At 48.9% G+C, this 19,520-nt stretch overlaps 2 protein-coding genes across 9 annotated transcripts in view; one reads left to right on the forward strand and one right to left on the reverse strand.

The window, feature by feature from the left end:
• FHL1 (four and a half LIM domains 1) overlaps window positions 1-7,509 on the forward strand; it is a 61,011-nt gene extending 53,502 nt beyond the window's left edge. For 3 of the 4 annotated variants that reach the window (XM_060292690.1, XM_060292691.2, XM_030844981.3), the window contains exons 3-8: window positions 2,922-3,103; window positions 3,245-3,419; window positions 4,029-4,198; window positions 4,645-4,831; window positions 5,411-5,610; window positions 5,966-7,509. In XM_060292690.1, coding sequence (XP_060148673.1) covers window positions 2,948-3,103; window positions 3,245-3,419; window positions 4,029-4,198; window positions 4,645-4,831; window positions 5,411-5,610; window positions 5,966-6,049 — 972 coding nt within the window. In that variant the 5' untranslated portion in view covers window positions 2,922-2,947 and the 3' untranslated portion in view covers window positions 6,050-7,509. The remainder of the gene's footprint in view (window positions 1-2,921; window positions 3,104-3,244; window positions 3,420-4,028; window positions 4,199-4,644; window positions 4,832-5,410; window positions 5,611-5,965) is intronic. The other variant, XM_060292692.1, reaches the window with a different exon arrangement.
• A 4,142-nt stretch (window positions 7,510-11,651) lies between these two features.
• Window positions 11,652-19,520, reverse strand: part of MAP7D3 (MAP7 domain containing 3) — a 34,513-nt gene continuing 26,644 nt past the window's right edge. For 2 of the 5 annotated variants that reach the window (XM_030844978.2, XM_030844977.2), the window contains exons 12-18: window positions 18,642-18,777; window positions 17,622-17,726; window positions 16,552-16,605; window positions 14,832-14,934; window positions 13,591-13,786; window positions 12,402-12,673; window positions 11,652-11,816 (exon numbers count right to left, since the gene is read on the reverse strand). In XM_030844978.2, the coding sequence (XP_030700838.1) occupies window positions 11,809-11,816; window positions 12,402-12,673; window positions 13,591-13,786; window positions 14,832-14,934; window positions 16,552-16,605; window positions 17,622-17,726; window positions 18,642-18,777 (874 nt within the window). In that variant the 3' untranslated portion in view covers window positions 11,652-11,808. Of the gene's footprint in view, window positions 11,817-12,401; window positions 12,674-13,578; window positions 13,787-14,831; window positions 14,935-16,109; window positions 16,253-16,551; window positions 16,606-17,621; window positions 17,727-18,641; window positions 18,778-19,520 lie in introns of those variants that run through there. The other 3 variants (XM_030844979.2, XM_060292602.1, XR_009560742.1) reach the window with 3 other exon arrangements.

A 19,520-nucleotide genomic window follows, 5' to 3' on the forward strand; every position in this document is an offset into this window, starting at 1 on the left:
CTACAGCTGGGACTCAAAAACACCAAGTGGTGGGGCTTTCCGTAGTGGTGTTCACTGAATTTCCCTTCTGCTTGGTTTTACGACCCTGCACTGTAGGTGTGATAAAGTGGTGAACAGATTCGGTGACTCCATTTTCAACACTCTCTGGTTCTGCCATGTTCATTGCTAAGCCATGGATTAGTTCATCGTGTGGATGCCTAGAAACTCTTGGGCGAGTCGTGTTCTAGAACGATAAAAATAACCAATGAAGAACTCGGCATTGGTAGAATAGTAGTTTGAAAGTATGTGGTTTTAAGGCGGGAAAGGCTTGGCAGGTAAGATCTCTCTGGTAGTATGAAACCATAGTGGTTTTCCTTCTCTCCAAAAGCTCTAAATGGAATCCACTGTGTCTTCTGGTAGTTTGTTTTTTTGTATGACGTAAGTACCTGTATTTTTACCATAAAGCTAGGATTCAGAAATACCATGAGACAGAACCATCCCTTAGGTGGGTCTCTGTATGGTACTCTAGTACAGAAATATTTAGAATCCATTTCTTCTTTGAATGACATCAAAAGAGAGTGATATTGGGGCTTCCCTGGTGGCGCAGTGGTTGAGGGTCCGCCTGCCGATGCAGGGAACACGGGTTCGTGCCCCGGTCCGGGAAGATCCCACGTGCCGCGGAGCAACTAAGCCTGTGAGCCATGGCCGCTGAGCCTGCGCGTCCGGCGCCCGGAGCCTGTGCTCCGCAACGGGAGAGGCCACAACAGTGAGAGGCCCGCGTACCGCAAAAAAAAAAAAGAGAGAGAGTGATATTAAAATGAGTTGGGTTCAGACTTACTCTAAATAGAGACTTTGGTAAGAGAGAAGGAGGGATTTTCAAATGTGGTCCAAGAAGATAGTCTCTAGCCACGCAGGAAGCCAGCGCTGTCTAATCTTACAAATTCTGACTTCCTGCCAAATGGCATTTAGGACCCACTGATAATTTAATTTCCTGGCACTTACTGTTACCGGAGATTTATTTGGTTTCTCTACACAGCTCTAAACAAGAAAGTAAGTCTTCGCTGAGTGCACAGTTTCAATATGGAAGAGCTAATAAGACAAGGATTTTATGTGACATGTGAAAGGCCAACAAGAATGAATTAAGGAGAGTGATTTTCAACGTTCTATCCCTGTGACAGGCGCCCTTTCCGGTGTACACGGGGGCTAAAGACAGTTTAAAACCTGCCTTAAGTAAACAGTGCGTAGTTCAAGGAGATGGACCCTGGTTTCATCATGTCTCTACTTTTCCTTTCTAACACAGTTATGTAAGGGAACACCCCGGTTTTCTTTTGGGGGAAAAGTGCCGGTAAGAACCATTCTCTAGTCTCAGTAAATCTCTGAACTGGTACGTGACTGTCCCAAGCACCTGTCTTCGCACAAGACTGTCACTGCTTGGCTTCAGTCGTCAGGTGTCTGGAGAGCCGATGGGCCTGGGGCGCTGCTCACCTGCCCTTGTCAGAGGCTGGTCTGAGTGCGAGTCCCCTGCCTTAGCCCAGCCCCGGCGGTGCTCAGACACAGGGTGTGGTTTCCTTAGCTCGCTCTGCTGTTTGGTTGCCTACAGCAACAGGATCCAAACAACTTGGACATGTGTTTGTATTAAAAAAAAAACTGGGAATGGGACCCAAAGTGGGAGTCTGGGGCTGGCCAGTTAGTGGAAGAGCTGCGGTGAGTACCGGGCAACTGCTCGTTTCTTTTCCCTCCTTCTCTCTCTCTAAATTACTCCTGGGGTGTTGTTCACTTGCACAATAACCACGTTTGTGGGTAGTTGGAGAAATAGTCTCTGTTTTCCTGTTTCCTGGGCAAATTAAATAATTGCTGTCTATTTACCCGTGTAAGTTTCTTTCTCAGGGAGAGAGGAAGAAATTAGCGTCTGCTTACAGAAGTTGGGAGCTAATAGAAACTCACATTTGGTACCTCTTTGGTGGCAGGATTAACAGAGTGTTCTTTAGTGCCTGTGATTCCGGGGGCGGGAGTGGGATGGGGTGGGGTGGGGTGGGAGGGAGTAGTTATATGAAGGCAATGGAAGGGGTTCTTGGATAACCATTTTCCCCCAAATTATACTTGAAAATTGCAAATGTCCTAAATCGTATAGTTCATTGACCGTATTGACCCTTAGTTGCTTAAACAAAGGGGGATTTGATTTTGGCGCATCACAAAACCGAACGTCACCGTGACAGATAGTTCACAAAACTGGCCGGTACGCGTCAAGAGTGCCTTTTAAATAAGTCCTCTCTTGCCTGATCGCTTGGGCCTCAAAAGTCAGTAAACTATCTGGGAAATAATTCTTTAGGTTCTTTTCAGGGATTAAAAAGTGCTCTGGCAGACTTAAAAGTCGCCATCTAAAATAAATTAGTAAGCATTGCTTACGTGCCTAGCGTGGTCCAGGGTCAGCAGTAAGTTTCTGTTCAGATGAACTGCATTTTGCAGGTAGGAGGACAGCTGGGCGTCCGGAGGACGCTCTCCCCGCTGAGAAAGTTGTAGGCGGGGGTTCCTGGTTGGGTCTCTAGTGAGGGCCTGGGCACCTCCCTCCCTGCCAGCTGGGCTGCCCGCCTGCAGACTCGGCCCAGAGAGCTGTGTCCTTGTCCTTTGGTGTAGGCTCGGCCTCCCCTCTCCTGCCTGCCCCGTCCCAGCCCTGCCCTCACTCACCCCACCACTTGGGGCCCCGTGCCCGCCAGAACCCCTGTCCCCCTCCCCCAGTGTCCTCTGTGAGGCAGCACTGTGTTGGGATGGCCCAGCAGGACTCTCTCTCCCGGGGCCCCAGGGACTCACCGCGGGGCGCTTTCGTCGCAGGAGTCACGGTGAAGCGCCTGTCGCCTGGGTCCCGTGGTGGCCTCCCCAGAGCCCCTCGGGCCACGCTCCAGCCTTCCCGTTGGTCATTTGTCCCACCTGCTCGTCCCCCGCAGGTCCCTCCAGCTACAAGGTGGGCACCATGGCTGAGAAATTCGACTGCCACTACTGCAGGGACAACCTGCAGGGAAAGAAGTACGTGCAGAAGGACGGCCACCACTGCTGCCTCAAGTGCTTCGACAAGTTCTGCGCCAACACGTGCGTGGAGTGCCGCAAGCCCATCGGCGCCGACTCCAAGGTAGCGGCCGCGGGGGCGGGCGGGGCTGAGGGTGGACCTGGACGGGGCACCGGCCCTTCCGCTCGGGCTCTGGTGTGAGGGACCATGTCGTCTTGACGGGACGCCCCGCTCACGGCGTCCGGCCCCCTGCTTGGTTCCCAGGAGGTGCACTACAAGAACCGCTACTGGCACGACACCTGCTTCCGCTGCGCCAAGTGCCTCCGCTCCTTGGCCAATGAGACCTTCGTGGCCAAGGACAACAAGATCCTGTGCAACAAGTGCACCACTCGGGAGGACTCCCCCAAGTGCAAGGGCTGCTTCAAGCCCATCGTGGCAGGTACCGGCCGCACTCAGCCCCGGGGCAGCCAGGGAGGAGGCCCTGGGGGCAGACGTGGCGTGGGGTTGCTTGCGGTGATGGGGCTGGCGCTGCTGGGAGCCGCGGCTGGAGTTCAGCGTATATATGCACGCATATATATACACGTATATATGTGTACACATATATGCTCGCACACACGCACACACGGCAACTAAAGAACACTGGAGAGAACTGTCTGTGGCAAGAGAAGGAAGTGAAAAGTATGTAGCGCTTTCTCACTTGGGATAGTAAGTGATCGAAGCATGCTTCTTCCTTAGGGTGTAATTCCGGGTCACATAGTCCCCCGTTGAATCTCGGAGTCCACAAAGGCCATGGGGGGTGGGGGGGTGGGGATTCAGGCATCTGACCCTAAATCACTACAGCCGGGGTCCCCTCCCTGACAGAGTCTGGGTTGGCATGACCACAGGAGGACGCGGTAGAGAAGCCCCTGCGGGTAGGTGACTGGAAGCGTGAGGCCAAGAACTGCAGGGCCTGCATTTCCTCCCCTCTGGAGGGCCCAGGACGGCGCCAGCGGATGCAGCCCCCTGCAGAGCACTGTCAGTGGGGCTACCCCGTCTCTTCCCCCCGCAGGAGATCAGAACGTGGAGTACAAGGGCACCGTCTGGCACAAAGACTGCTTCACCTGCAGCAACTGCAAGCAAGTCATCGGGACGGGAAGCTTCTTCCCTAAAGGGGAGGACTTCTACTGCGTGACTTGCCACGAGGCCAAGTTTGCCAAGCACTGCGTGAAGTGCAACAAGGTACGTGTCAAGGGAGTTCTGCGCTGACCGTTGCTTCTAGAGGCGTTTGACAGTTTGCAGAGCACTTGCACACACACTATCCCATTCCATCCTCACGACAGCCCTGTGACGTAGGGATTATTATTCTCGTTTTACAGATGATGAGACTGTGGTAGTAGAAAGCCACGCCCAGGCCAAGGCAGGCTGTCCGCGGGCACACCGGCCCTGGAGGCCAGCCTCCTCCCCCCAGTTGCTGTGTAGTAACCTCGCACAGGGGCCTGCCTTCTCTGAACCCCAGTGTCTTCATCTGTAACTGGGGGATAATAATAGCGCCTGCCTCCCATGGCCGTTGTGGCGATTCAATGAGATATTGTAGACCAGAGCGCCCAGCACAGTGCCTGGCACGTAGTAGGCACTCAACAAAATGGTTGTTGAATCTGAATCCGGTGCTACACTCCCTGGTCTAGGCCATCACATCTGGAGGAATCACTTACCAGGATCAGCCCTGGCATGCCGAGTGCTTTGTGTGTGTTACCTGCTCTAAGAAGCTGGCTGGGCAGCGTTTCACCGCTGTGGAGGACCAGTATTACTGCGTGGATTGCTACAAGAACTTTGTGGCCAAGAAGTGTGCTGGATGCAAGAACCCCATCACTGGTAGGCTAAAGAGTCCTTGCTAAGTCTGCCAGGCTAGGTTTTGCGCATGGTAACCATCTCTCATTTTCCTACGTCGTCGGTTTCATCCACAAAGGCCCCAAAGAATGCCCTCTCCCCCTGCCACTGTGGTCCCGAAGGCCCCCAAATAGTTTGGATTCTCCCCCAGGCCAGGTTAGCCTTTGCAACACAGAACACTTCTGACGACTGCCGACTAACTAACGCTGCTGCCGGAGATCACGAGCCTGAGACCCACGGCCACGGGCAGGCACTGCGCGGGGATGCTGGGGGGTAGGGGTGGGGGGAGAGGAGCGGGGTGGGCTGGGGTGGGGGAGGGGAGGGGAGGGGAGGTGGGGGAGGCCGGAGAGCGAGAAGCTGGGATGAGAACACCCCATAGCGGAAGGCTAGCTCAGAGGTGCCAGTGGGCAGTTTTTTTTTTGCGATCAGGAGCCGAGCTAATCACTTCATTCCTCATCTCGCGGCCGCGGTCCACGTGCCCTGGGCCCTCTCCCCCGCCTCCAATTTTCCCATCTCCCGGGGAGCCTTGAAATGTACATTTGAGAAGACTTTTGCCATCCTCAGGGAAAAGGACTGTGTCAAGAGTGAGCCACCCAGTCTCTAAAGCTAGGAAGCCCCCAGTGTGCCACGGGAAACGCTTGCCTCTCACCCTGTTTCCCAGCGCCAACCTCCGGGGCAGGCATCCGGGTGGAGAGAGGACTTGTCCCTCGTGGGTGGTGGTTCTTTATAGAAAAAATCGAAGCTTAGCAGCTCCTCGAGGCCCGGTAAGTGCACACCCCACAAACAGCCCAAGTTTGCCTCCTGGTGGCCACTTTGATGCCATGGCCCTGACCTAAATCAAAGAAACTGGTTGTGCTGGGAGGTCGGTGCGCATCAGTCACAGGGCGATGGCGGTGGCAGGGGATGTGGGTTCTGGAGAGCAAGGGGGCCCTCGACTGAGCTCTGGCATCTTCTCAGGTCCCGGCGGCGCGGGGGACGGTGCGCGGTGGAGTGGGGGGCCGGGCGCCGGGCGGACGCTGCCCGCGTGCTTGTCGGCTCCGTGAATGGGCAAGGCGGCGGCCTGGCTGCCACCTGTGTCCACTCAGCTGTCGCTTTTGTTTGCTTTTGTTTCCTCCACAGGGTTTGGTAAAGGCTCCAGTGTGGTGGCCTATGAAGGACAATCCTGGCACGACTACTGCTTCCACTGCAAAAAATGCTCCATGAATCTGGCCAACAAGCGCTTTGTTTTCCATCAGGAGCAAGTGTATTGCCCCGACTGTGCCAAAAAGCTGTAAAGTGACAGGGGCTCCTGTCCTGTAAAATGGAATTTGAGTCTTGTTCCTCGTGTCCTCGCCCTCTGCCCGGCACCACCCATAGGGCGAGAGCGGCCTTTCACCTCTTCAGGGTTGCTCCTTCTGTCTTTTCTCCCATTTTACAGTGATTACTCAAGTAAGGGCACACAGTGATCATTATTAGGATTTAGCAAAAAGCAACCCTGCAGCAAAGTCAATTTCTCCATAGCTGCAATTAGCAAACGAACACTTAGCTAGATTGACTCTTCTGCATGTTTATCATAGAGCAGAAAAGTGCTGACCATGTAGCTGCTTAGTGACGTAAGCAAGAAGCCTAAGAGATAAAGCCCCCCACTGAGATGCCTCTTGTGGCTCAGCTGGGACCCACCGTGTCGGTCACACGACACATCAGAGTTGCAGCGGCTGCTGCAACTCGGCTGCTCACCCTGTTCTGTGAGCAGAAAGAACTTAGCGAAATGCATGGTTTAACTTCCTCAGCAGAACCTTCCTTCTGTTCTTTTGTGCTTTCAAAAGACTAACACGGACTTCCAGAAAATTAACATTTGAATTTAGCTGTAATTCTCAACTGACCTTTGCTCCCCCGTACTAACGTTTGATCTCCCCGTGTGGCGTGTTTTCTGAGCGTTCCTACTTTCAAACATGGAACGTGCAGGTGACTTGGAAAGTGCAGGCAGATCTGAGAAAACAAACAAGCCTGTTTCAGAAGAACGTCATCACAGCGAATACTTCTGGAAGCTTAACAAAACTAACCCAGCTGTCCTTTATCTTTTTTAATTAACAATATTTTCGTTTTAATTAATAGCAACATAGCTTATTGGGTTTGGAGACTTGCATGGAAATATTTTAGCCCCCTCAGACGTTCCTGCAGTTTTGAAAGTCATCCTACAGAAGTAACCATAAGACTCGAGAGGGGTAGGTGAGCAGGCGCCAGGACTGTCATTGACACGGATATGACATTTCCCAACAGTGACAAGTGGAATCCCTTGTAACATAGTACTTGTCTGCTCTGTGTCCGTGTGTTAATAAGCAGGCCCGCCAAGTCCCTTCTCTTGGGATTCTAAGCACTGTTCCTCAAGAGCTTAGCTGGCTCTCTGGGGGCATGCGGAGGCCACTGTCCCCGCAGGCAGAAGCGGATTTCCACGTAGCGCTTACCTGAGATGCAGGATCACCTACTTACTGTATTCTAGCTACATTGTTATATTACATAGTATAATGAGACGATATCAAGAGTACACATGTAATGACAGTGCATATTAACATTCTCGTAGGAGTGGTTAGAGAAGCCGATGCCTCATTTCTACATTTTGTCATTAGCTACGATCATCTGACAGTTCGGTGTATCCTTTCAGAAATAAAGCAGCATATAAATAACTTGCCTCCCGACTTCTAATTCTGTCCGGTGCAATTGTTCCGAGGTGATACTGCTGGTCCAGAGACCTGAACAACTAACTTTTCCTTCCTTCGAGGACGTGCTCAGTTCAGTGCGGTTGAGTGCAACTACACGAATTACAAGATAAAACCAACCTGTAACAGCACTTGGATCCAGTTAAAAACAGTAACAAAAAACCCCATTCTGACCCAAAATAACATTTCCCAGATGTTCATATCCCTTAAAAAGAGCACACTGATTTCCTTTGGCCAGGGGGCTGGAGGCGGGAAGGGAACTGCAGCTGAAGTTTGTCATCGAGAAGTCATCCCGTCCCTATTTTGTTGGCTGCCCTTTCCCTGTGCCCCCCACCCCGCCCCAGAGCCCTGAGCTGTGGCGAACGCCGCTGTGCCCTCCACTGCCGCTCCTCCACCGTCGGAAGAAGGCGCCCCCTCGAGGCTGCCGCTCATTTGGGAGGATGCTCACTGGGGCCTCTGTATCTCAGGGGTGGGGGGCGTGGGGACGGTGTGGGCAGAGGTGGAGGTAGCTTGCAGATCACAGCCACACCCACGAGGCTCAGGTTCTTCGGGTGTCCAAGCCGTCCACGCCACGTGGTCGTTTCAGGATGGCGTTGGGTGCCCAGTGACATGGGTGTCTGCTGCAGACTCCTCAGGTGGAAGGGTCCCCAGGATACTTCAGCTAAAGGCTGAGGCAGGAGGAGAGGGCCTCATCTTTGAGGAGCCTCACGCCCGGGCTAATCAAAGGACAGAACCCCTTTGGGGCTAAGGAGTCAAAACCTGTCTATAGGAAACCGTGAGTGTTTCTATGAAGGGGGAATAGACGTGTGTGTGAGAGTGAGAGAGAGAGGGAGAGGGAGAGGGAGAGAGGAGAGGAGAGGAGAGGAGAGGGAGGGAGGGAAAGAGAGAGAGAGAGAGAGAGAGAGAGAGCGAGCCTGGCACCAAGGAAGCAGGTGTGGGGTAGGGAGTTGGGATGGTGACCCTCTGCTTCTCAAGGGAGCTTACAGGGTTGTTGTGAGGGTTTAAAATGATACCTATAAAGTACCTGGCACATAGAATGTGTAAACATAACTACGGTTATTACAACACAGTTGTTTGGGAAATTATGAGACGAGCCCATCTGGAAACACTGGAACTGCATTGGTGGGGAGGGAGACCGAGGGCAAGGAGGCCTTTCTGGGACCTGCTTCGACTGACCAGGCCTGCAGGGTGTGCAGGGATCAGACTGAGCCCTGATAGGACAGGCCGGGCAGTCTGCCTCCGGGCTGTGCGTCTTGGCACCAGCTGCTGCTGCGGTTCTACGCCCACCTCGCGACCCTCTAGCTCTCGCCAGTGAGTTAGCGACTCCTGAGAACTGAGGGCCCTCCGAGATCCTAGCGCAGGCCCCCAGCCCGCTCACCAGACAGCAACGGCTCAGAGGGGCCCATGACGGGCGCAGTTGCTTGGAGGGCTTGCAGCCCCCTCGGCAGGAATTCGGGTCCTCAGACCTCCTGTCCAGCATCCTTTCTAAAAGTGTTCTCACCGCGTTTCTCTGGTCACCGGGGATTGGAGCTATTGAAGAGCTTCACTGCACACGGGGGCAGTGGGGGGCGCGGATGACACGGGTGTGGGAAATGCGCTATCATCTGCAGAATCCACCGGGAGAAGCCAGGGGCCTGCCCTCAGCCTACGGCAAGCACGGAGGCCGGGTTAGCGTCCATCACCTCAGGGCTGTCAGCAGGGTGCTCTGACCGTACTTCAGGTTGTCTGCGCACCAGGGAATGTCCTGGTTCAACAGCCCCAGTGGATGGCCCGGTACTGAATGCCAAGTGCGGAATGGCTGCCACTGTTCTCAAAGCACCAGGTGCCAAAGATCAGGGATAAACAAGGACCTCACCTTATCAAACACAAAACCTAGTGCAGTGGAACATGTTTCCAGATTAGAAACTAAACATGTATGGGCAGATCAAAACACTGGTTTGGCCACACACCATAACAGTGATGTCATGAAGGGATGCGCATGTTAACGGAGCACAATTACTGCCCGAGTGCACGCTCGGACTTTCAAAAGCAAATGTGTTTGCCTCATGTGCAGCCAGCACCAAATGTGATGTTTAAAAGGGCTGTGGGAGGGGCTTCCCTGGTGGCGCTAGTGGTTGGGAATCCGCCTGCCAATGCAGGGGACACGGGTTCGAGCCCTGGTCCGGGAAGATCCCACATGCCGCGGAGCAACTAAGCCCGTGCCCCACAACTACTGAGCCTGTGCTCTAGAGCCCGCGAGCCACAACTCCTGAAGCCCGCGCGCCTGGAGCCCGTGCTCCGCAACAAGAGAAGCCACCGCAATGAGAAGCCCGCGCACCACAACGAAGAGTAGCCCCCGCTCGCTGCAACTAGAGAAAGCCCGCACGCAGCAACGAAGACCCAACGCAGCCAAAAATAATAAATAAATAAATTTATATTAAAAAAAAGGGCTGTGGGAGAGGGAATGGGGAGTGACTGCTTGAAGGGTACGGGGTTTCTTTTTAGGATAATGAAAACATTCTGGAACTAGAGAGCGGCGATGGCTGTACATTGTAAAGGTACTAAATGCCACTTACGTGAATTTTACCACAGCAGAAAGAGAGACACTTTAATCACTGGCCTCAGGCCACAGCCGTCACAGGGAAGAGTTAACAAGCACTGAAACGGGTGCAGGAAGAAGACCAGAGTTCAAAATTCCCATCTTAACGTCCCACGGCGGAAGTGACTGCAGAGGGGCATCAGAGGATTTGATTACTTATCAGAGGATCTGATTACTTATCGAACATACCGGTTGCCTGTGTTCATAGCTTGGTTAACAATTGGTGTCACCTTTATACCACCACCAGTACATTTTTTATTATTAAAATAAGAAGAAAACTTGCTTTACCTGCAAAGTTTATTGCATAGAACACACACATTTATATGAAGGCGTAACAGTGTTTCGACATGTGAAATCTGTACAGAAAAATCTCAGAATCACATCTGTTAAGATGACTGTCTCTGCCTTTTGTATAAAAGAGCAAGTGTATAAACAGTTTTTAAACCTAAGGCACCAAGCTCTATTCTATAACAGAGATACAGTACTCTGAATAGCAAAGAACTAGGGGATCAAAGAATAACTACTTTCTTTTACTAATCGAAGACTGGTGGCTACAAAGAACACAGGCCTGCTTCAAACTATTTGTGATTCACCAGAAAACTCATTAGCATTAGGACCACTAATTTGAATTCAAGTTTTAGTCAATGGTTTAAGCAGGATTCAATGGATTTCAGGAAACATATATTCTGTGTACACGTGTGTGCGTGTACACATGTGTGCGTGTTCACCGTGTATGTCTCTGTGCCTATCAAGGGGACCGAAGAATAACACTGCTCCTGTACTCACTCGCAGCCAGCCGCTAGAGAAAGGCAAGCAAATTTTGATTCCACATCTCAAGCCTGAGTGTATACTGAAGGGCAGGCCTGGAGAGCACAAGCAGAAAAAGATTATACACAGTAAACATTTAGAGGAGTTAAACATACCCCATCAGACAACAGCCAAATACAGCCTTATGTACACAATAAACATAATAACATGTTTTTATAGATAAACCGCAGTATGTACTTCAAAATGAAACACTGACAAGATGCTAAAGATCACACCTTCTAGGGCTCCCAGTATTTGGGGGTATCAGTGCCTGTGTATGGGGCTGGCAGACTATGGCAGAGTTAGCAATATACATACATAGCGGTAAAATGTGATTTAGTATTTTGCAACCTTCTGTATTTGTACGTTAAGAACAATCCAAACAAAGCTCTTGTGAGGAACCTCGAGGCCCTCAAATAAGCCGTCATGTTCTCTACAAGATCAAATGTGAGTTTTTATTGGTAAATTAATTGTTAAATGGAGTAAACGTGATTTTAAGATTTCAAATATATACTGAGAAAAAACTATTCCTCTGGTAGAGATTCTCTTAGAAACTCAAGAGTTAGCATTTTATAAAGACACCCTTGATACATACTCAAACGTGTTGGCAGGAAAACACAAGAACGAGAGACATGAAGATTTTTACAGGAAAACAAAACGACTCTTTACTCAGAACCCTTGCTTGTGGGCAAGAGTCAAGATGATACGAGCATCTTCTGAGATATGTTAAGATGACGTTTTGATGTTTCCCGTTTTTTTTTTTTTTTTTGAGAGTCATTTTCTTTGCCAGGTTCAAGTAGGAGGTGGAGAAATTTTGAGAGGTGTGCCTGGAGGTCAAAATCCAGAGTGGAGAATGGCTTCTCTTCCAGGCTGGATGAGGTTTACATATCTGACCAGAGGGAAAAAGAAAAGAAAGAAGGTTAGTAGAGAAAATGCTGGTTCCACACCAAGTGGGCCCCGGCTCCGCTCTGAGGTGCGCCTGGGACCCTCAAGTAGCGCCCCTGGAGTTGCTGACACGCTGGTGCTCTTATAAACGTTCCCCAACCCCCAAATGGGCCCAAGCTCCTCTCAATTTCAAAGAGAGCTTCTCAAGGAAAGAAAAACACAGGGCTTTTGGTTTTGGAAACACAAGTTGAGAGACTAATTCCAAAAACCTCACTAACCCTCTGCCCTGAATGATGATCTGTGTGCTGTAGAGCAGCCAGTGGATCAGGAGCGCAGAGGAACCTGAGGGGTCTGGGGTTTGAAATGAACCCCACTTTGTATATCTGGCAGGAAATGCAGGCCATAAAAATTAGAATCAAGTCATTTACCCTCTCAAAACTAACTTAACGGAGGGCTCTTCTACATCAACCTAGTTTTAGACCAACCACTGTCTTCTCCCTCACCAAGACAACCCTGGAACAGCTGGAAACACAGGAGGGTTCAAGGTCAACTACCTTTCAAATGAAGTGAAGATGGGATGAGGCCTTACCCAATAGAGCAGAAACAGATTTGCTTGTTTTCTTGTTGTCTACAGGTGGCTGGTGACTTAGGCAGGATGTCATGGGACCTTTCAGATGGTGTTTTCGGCTATCAGGAGGGATACTGGACTTAGGTGGTTCTATCTCGCTTGTGATGTCAATAATCTTGTCACAGACCCAATCCTGTGCCTCTGAATGTAAGCTCTTGGAAGGTCCCACGGTGTTGCTGGTTTCTGCCTTTCCGGTTTTGGCTGCTCGGTTGGCTGTTCTTTTGGTGGAGGATCTGGAAAGAGGTATTTTGGTTATAATCCAGATTATCCCCAAACCAAGGCTTTGCCTGAAGGAAGTTTTATTATTTAATTCTAAGAAATGCCTTGGACATAAACTTTCAGAATCACAGAATGGGAAGGCTGGATGGAAGGGACCCTGGAGATCACAGAACACACTGGTTTCCAAATTGTGTCCTCCCAGGTCCTAGGGCTCCACGGGAACGCTGAGGGGACCAGAAGCAGCTGCGCATGCAGGGCTCTAGGGACGCTGTCCCTACCGCAAGCAGATCCAGGACACGGCCAGTAAGGCGGAGTGAGGACTCATGTGGGTTTACCAGCTCCACTGCTCTTTCCACGCCATCACTGAGTCTCTTAGCAGATTGCTTCCACAGGCCTTGCAGGTTAATGTCTTTTCAGGCCATCGCCCAAGGAGCCTACCTTTCCAGGAATCTGGTCCTGTTCTTCTGACCTAACCTCTGACCCTCAGTTTCCCATATGTACAGTGAGGACTTTAGTATCAAACTCAGAGTTGCAATGAGAATTAAGATAGTTGAAACGCCTGGTATACTGCAGTCACTCTATCCATGTCCCCTCCGGACTGCATGAGACAATACTAACCAGCATGAATAAAGGCACAGTTTGGAGTCAGGTGTATCTGGGTTTGAATTTGGGCTCTGCCCTTGAACGGTGGGATGCTGGGCAAATGAGGCCCATAATCTCTGCACGTCTGAGTTTCCTCGCCTGTAAAAATAGGGATGCTCATCCTCACTAAGCAAGGCTGCTGTGGGGATCAGTTTGTTTCTCTAAGTCGAGTGCTTGACACAGTGTTTGGTATAAACTGAGAGCTCAGTCAATCATCTCGTGCATCATTCTAAGAATGCCAATCATAACCCTTCCAAGTGTATTCTGATGAACTCACCTAGGGACTCACCTGGCACTCTTTGTCTGATTCAAAGGGTCTTTCACTCTTTTTTGTCTGAAGGTTTTCATGTCACAATTTAAAAGTGTTTTTGTCTCTTTACGGATGTAGCTACAAGTCTCATCTAAAAACACCAGCTTGCGAGTGTTCTTCACATTTTTAAAATGTGTTTTTGGTTTTGTGGATGACTCTGTGCCATTTATAAAAGCTAGAGAAAACAAAAAGAGCAAGAAGATTAAAACTGGAGGTTCAACAACAAGACAAGCAAGGTGCCTGCCGGCTCGGGAGGGAGCCTGCCTGAAGGCAGGAGCCGTCTCGTGGCAGCGCTTCCTGGAGGCATAGCCTGGACTACTGCCCAGTGCACAAGCCCAGCCAGCCCTCAAAGCACAAAGCGCCACCTTTAAGGAACTTGCCCTCTCTCCTTTGGCAGCAAAGAATGACGCACCGCGCTTCTTGCCCCTCCTCCTGGTGACCCTCTTATTTTAGTCTCACCTCCGACCTCAAGCTTTTCCAACGCCCTAAGGTGGAGCCTACAGCTCAGCTGCCCCTACTGCTCCGTTCTCGTGGCATTCTGGCCAAACTTCTTTTACGTGTGACCAGCTTGTGGCAGCACCACGGTCTGTTCATGTCTAGCTCCCCACTGGCTGTGGTTCCTCGAGGCCCCAGTAGCTAGCAGAGCGCCCAACTTGTGTGTTCAATACCCGCTACGCCATAAAGGGTGAACGAATCGTGTTTTCTCAAATGCCATTACTGTGGCCATTAAGTGGTTCCTACTCACCAGGGAATGAACGAGACTCAACAATACACCTTAGGGCCGCTCATATCACAACATGATTCTCATTTTCTCTCAGTGAGGCGGGGAGTGGCATTCTACCTATGGTCAGTCATGAATGCGCCACAAGGCCCTCAACTGCGAGATGCTGGTAAGCCTCACACTGAGCTGAGAAAGAGCTGCCATTTACAGTCTCTCAGCACAACCTGAAACACAGTAACAGCTGTAGCAGCAGCTAATATTTATTGAGAGTTTGCTATGTGTCAGGCACTGTTAGCACTACACGATCTCACTGCAATCTCATGCCCACCCTAGGGAGAGAACAACATTAGCTTCTCCTTTTTCAGATGGGAAAACTGAACACAGAGAGGTTGAGTAACTTACTCAAATCCACACAGCTCAGAAGTGGAGAAACCTTTGGATGAGCCTAGACAGTCCAACTTCTAAATACTGACTAACAGAACTCAGAAGGCAAGCAAACCTGATGGATGCATGTCATCAAAGGAATCACTGTCACTTTCTGACTCGTCCTCATCGTCTGCCTCGTCCTCCTCATATGCATCACTGCTGAATGTTTCTGTAGCCTACCATGAAAAATGAAAGTCATGATTACATCTAATATTCAGTCATCCTGACTTAGTTATTTCAAAGAAGACAGATTTCAGGGCTTCCCTGGTGGCGCAGTGGTTAAGAATCCACCTGCCAATGCAGGGGACATGGGTTCAAGCCCTGGCCCGGGAAGATCCCACATGCCGCAGAGCAAGTAAGCCCGTGCGCCACAACTCCTGAGCCTGCGCTCTAGAGCCCGCGAGCCACAACTACTGAAACCCGTGCGCCTAGAGCCCATGCTCCGCAACAAGAGGAGCCACTGCAATGAGAAGCCTGCGCACTGCAACGAAGAGCAGCCCCCGCTTGCTGCAACTAGAGCCCGCGTGCAGCAACAAAGACCCAACACAGTCAAAAATAAAAATAAATAAAATAAATAAATTAAAAAAGACAGATTTCACACCTGGATTGATGGCTAATTTTTGTCATTTCAGTTAAAAGGTAAAAAAAAAAAAAAACTAACCTCTTTGGCCCACAGAATCTACAGAGGACAGGACAGGTGGCCCGTGTCTTGCAGCTCAGGAAAGCCACTCAAGAATGAAAGACTTCCCTGAGTGGGAGCCAAGGGGCAACAGCTTTGGGCTGGCACGGGGGATCTGCCAAGGTGGGGCCCTGGCTAAAAAAGTTCCTGGCTGCTGCTTGAGGCAGGGCATCTCAGGCCAATGGGCTAAACGATCCTTGAGATGGCAACTCCCAGCACTTTTCAGGAATGACATTTCTATTCTAAATTTTCATGGTATGAGTGACCACAACTGGGCAACTGTAAATAGGCAAAATATCAGTTTTGTAGCTCAGAGGGTAAAGAACACAGAATCTGGGGGCAAAAGACCTTAGATGCACGCAAACCATCAAAAGACAGGACACTGGGGCCAGGGAGGGAAGGGTGGCAGTAAACAAATACTTATGAGACATACCCTGAAAGCACTAACCATAAAGGAAAGAAGCTGCTAAATTTCAGTTCATTAAAATAAGCTTCTGTTTATTAAAAGACATTATGAGAGTGTGAGGCAAACTACTGCACAGGGGCTAATAACTGCAATACAGATGTCCCAAGGGCTCAGAAGTAGAGCAGGTAAAATCTCCTACAGATCAATACGGAAAAGGCAGGTGACCGACTGGAAACAGGGGCAAAGGACTTGAAAAGGCACTTCACCAAAGTGAATCTCCAAATGGCCAATAAGGCACCCGACTCCATTAGTCATCCAAAAATATGGATAAATTCAGCGATGTGAAAATCAAGAACTTCTATGTAGCAGCAGACAGCAAGAAGACAAGCCACAAACTGGGAGAAGATATCTGCAACACATACAAGAAAGGAGAAGTTTCTAGAACATTTAAAGAACTACCAATGAGTAAGGAATAGACAAGTCAGCCAGAAAGTTTTGGGCAAAAGACCTAAACAAGCGTTCCACACAAGAAAAAACATGAAAGCTAACTAAAGGTATGAAAACATGCTCAACCTTTTTAATAATCAGGGAAATGCCAATGTGACATGTTATTTCATTACCACCAGAGATGGGCAAAAATGAAAAAGTCGGCAAGAATGTGAAGCAACAGGAATTCGTATGCACTGCTGGCAGGAGCACACAGACTACCTTTGAGGTATTTGAATCTGGCCTTCTTGTCCGCTTCATAATTTCCTCAATTCTCTATTTAAAGGAAAATAAAAATCAAACATGAAAACAGATTAAAAACAAAACACTGGTCCTGAAGAAGTTGATTATTTCCATGTTCCAGAAGCGGACAATATATATCAGTGACTGCTCCAATGCCACAGATATAACCGACGCAAGACCCTGGGCCGGCACCTGGGTGCCTTCCTTCAAGCCCAGTTTCATGATCATCTAGAAAACACCCTGAGCAGTGATGGGCGTACTTGTTATCCTAACACAGAAATCCAAATGACTTCTCACTCCTGATTTTGCCGACATGGAAGTTTATTACTTAGACTGAGCACATATTATTGCAAACCAATTAGAACTTGTGAACATGATTTTAGTCAGAACAGACCACGAGTGAAGCCGAGTTAATGAAAAGAATGCACCCCAACAATGCAACCCCGTCAGAGGTTTTGTTACTAGAAGGAGCACATGCAGGAGGGATAAGAGTTCCCTTCTTTCCTGAAGGTGAGGAGAGCTACAGCTCTCTGGCCTCCTCAGGGTGACTGATCTCCTGACAGAGACGCCATGAAGTACCTTGCTTGGTCCAGAGCCTTCCTTGCTCCCAGACAAGCCACGTGGGTTGCACAAAGTGAGGTCCTACCTTACAAACAGCCTGCGCCTTGGCTTCTCAGGGAAGCCTCCACCTTCTGCTTCTTCTCACTCAGTTGCTGAAATTTCCAGCCCAGTTTAGAAACAACTCTAACTTCCACCAACCCCTACCATGACCTGAGTGACTCTATTCAAAGGAGCTTTGTTCCCAGAGATTTGCTGTACAGAGATATCTCTGTAATGGTCATCAGTGGTCCACGAGGGAGACGTATGATCAGTAAGAGGAGATCATTCTAGGGAGAAGGGGTCAGATCCTTGGATAAGAGAGCACAGAGGGAAAACAACCAAGGCTAGCATATCACTTACTTGTCATTTTCTAAAACATGTTTTGATATCACATGCCCAACATTGTTTTAAACAAAGAATCAAACCCCCCAAACCGAGAGAAGGAGTACCTTTTTTCTTTCTAATCTCTCCTGCAAATTCTGTAACATAATTCTCTCGTGTTCCTTCTTGCGTTTGTCAGCCTCCTCCTGAGCTTTTATTTTCGCATCACTTTTCTAGAAAATTTGTACAAAAATATCATTTAATCTCAATATATCTGAATGACATCAGTGAAACAGTAAGATGTTATCCAGAATAAAAGAATGTAACCTTTTGATTGAGTACCCACATATATAACATTCATGGATCATCAGTTTTCAAACCATTAGCAAAAATACACAAGAACTAGCCTATTATCACAAGGATTTACAAGCCATGCTAATCCCCTTCAGGACCTCAGGGCTGTCAGACCACGACTGTTTCAAGTATGTATGTGATTGTGTAGTCTTCCACTGACACAGGCATCAGAAGCCAAGTCTTACACTTCTCAAAAGCAGCAAGAGGATTCCTAAAGGTACTTTCTCGAGGAATGCAAATGCATTACAATCATTTATGTAACATATTAATTGATTTTGATTAATGATACACTAAAACTGGAATATAAATTAGGCTACAACAATAATTTAAACTGAGTATAGTCTGAGCTCAGTTTGGGGGTTTATTTACCTGGTGATTTAAATTTACATGGGTGACATTCTCATCAGTGAATCTGATGAGGCATACATAATTTGTATCTTATCTGTTGTGGCACAGGTGTTAAGTGTCACCACAGAATGCAGGGCTGGGAAGAGCGATCTGGATTTCCCGAAACCAAGCTGTAATATTATTTATGGAGACGAACTAAAGGACTGCTCATCTGTAATCTGCTGCTTTCTGCTTCTGTTTCACTTGTAAAACATTCTGGGATTCGGCCAAGGGTGGCTGAGAACAACTCACACAGACACGGTAACAGCGAGACTGTAATGTGAATGCAAGCAGAGCATGCAGCATCTGCTTGTTTTCTGCCTTGGAGAAATAGACTTTTGCTTTGGGTTTCTACTGAATTTTAGAATCTGGTTCTCATCCCTTGATCAAGTGGGGAGCCGGCAAACCTGGAGTTCCACTCTTTGGTCTTGTTGTTCTTGACTTCCTTCCTTCTTTATCTCCTTTGGTGGTTGCCCATCTCCAAATTCTGAGAACTCCTCTTGTTGGCCTTCATCTGCTTTCTTTGCTATGTCTTTCATTTTCCTGATGACACAGAATATTTAAATAACTCTTACTATGTGCATTTTTATAGTAAAGCTGCTTGTGTATAGTAATACAATTTCTATTTACACCAGATTCACCACTTTTTCTGTGTTGTTACTACACAGGATTTGCATAATTTCATCTTTTTTAAATGGGGGAAGCTAGCCCTTGGGAGTAGAAAAAGATTTCTGTCAAGTAGTGGGCTACTTTGCATCTTAAAACACAAATGCGCGTGCTATAAAATCACTCCTTCTTAACTGTTTTAGACGTATGCTCACACCCAGTCTCACATGGGGGTGTGAGAGACGAATTTAGAGGAGGGTCTGGTGGTGCTCAGAGGAGAAAAGCCCAGTCTACAGTGACTGGTCTTCAGGGCTTTTAAAATGTTAAACTAGCTCTGTTTTACATGAAGCAATGAATAATATTCTTCAAGTTATAGGGGTGTTTTTTCTATTCATAATGTCTCCTCCTCCTTTCTCCCAAACCCATATAAGGTACATGGAAAGCATGTGACTGTGATTCAAAAACACTTAATACTTAAAAACAAAGTCAGGACTGTAGTTATTCTTTGCAGGCAGTGGACAGAGGTTTACATCAGAAGGCCCCAAATCAAATGGGCCTTGAGATCGAAGATCAAGAAACCTTTAGATTGAGGTAGAATGCACACAACTGTACATGACAATGGCAGCCCACAAGTCACTGGAAACCCAGTAAAACACAAGAAGTATCCTTTCCAGGTTTAC

The sequence above is a fragment of the Globicephala melas genome, chromosome X, assembly GCF_963455315.2.
Source record: "Globicephala melas chromosome X, mGloMel1.2, whole genome shotgun sequence".
NCBI lineage: Eukaryota > Metazoa > Chordata > Mammalia > Artiodactyla > Delphinidae > Globicephala > Globicephala melas.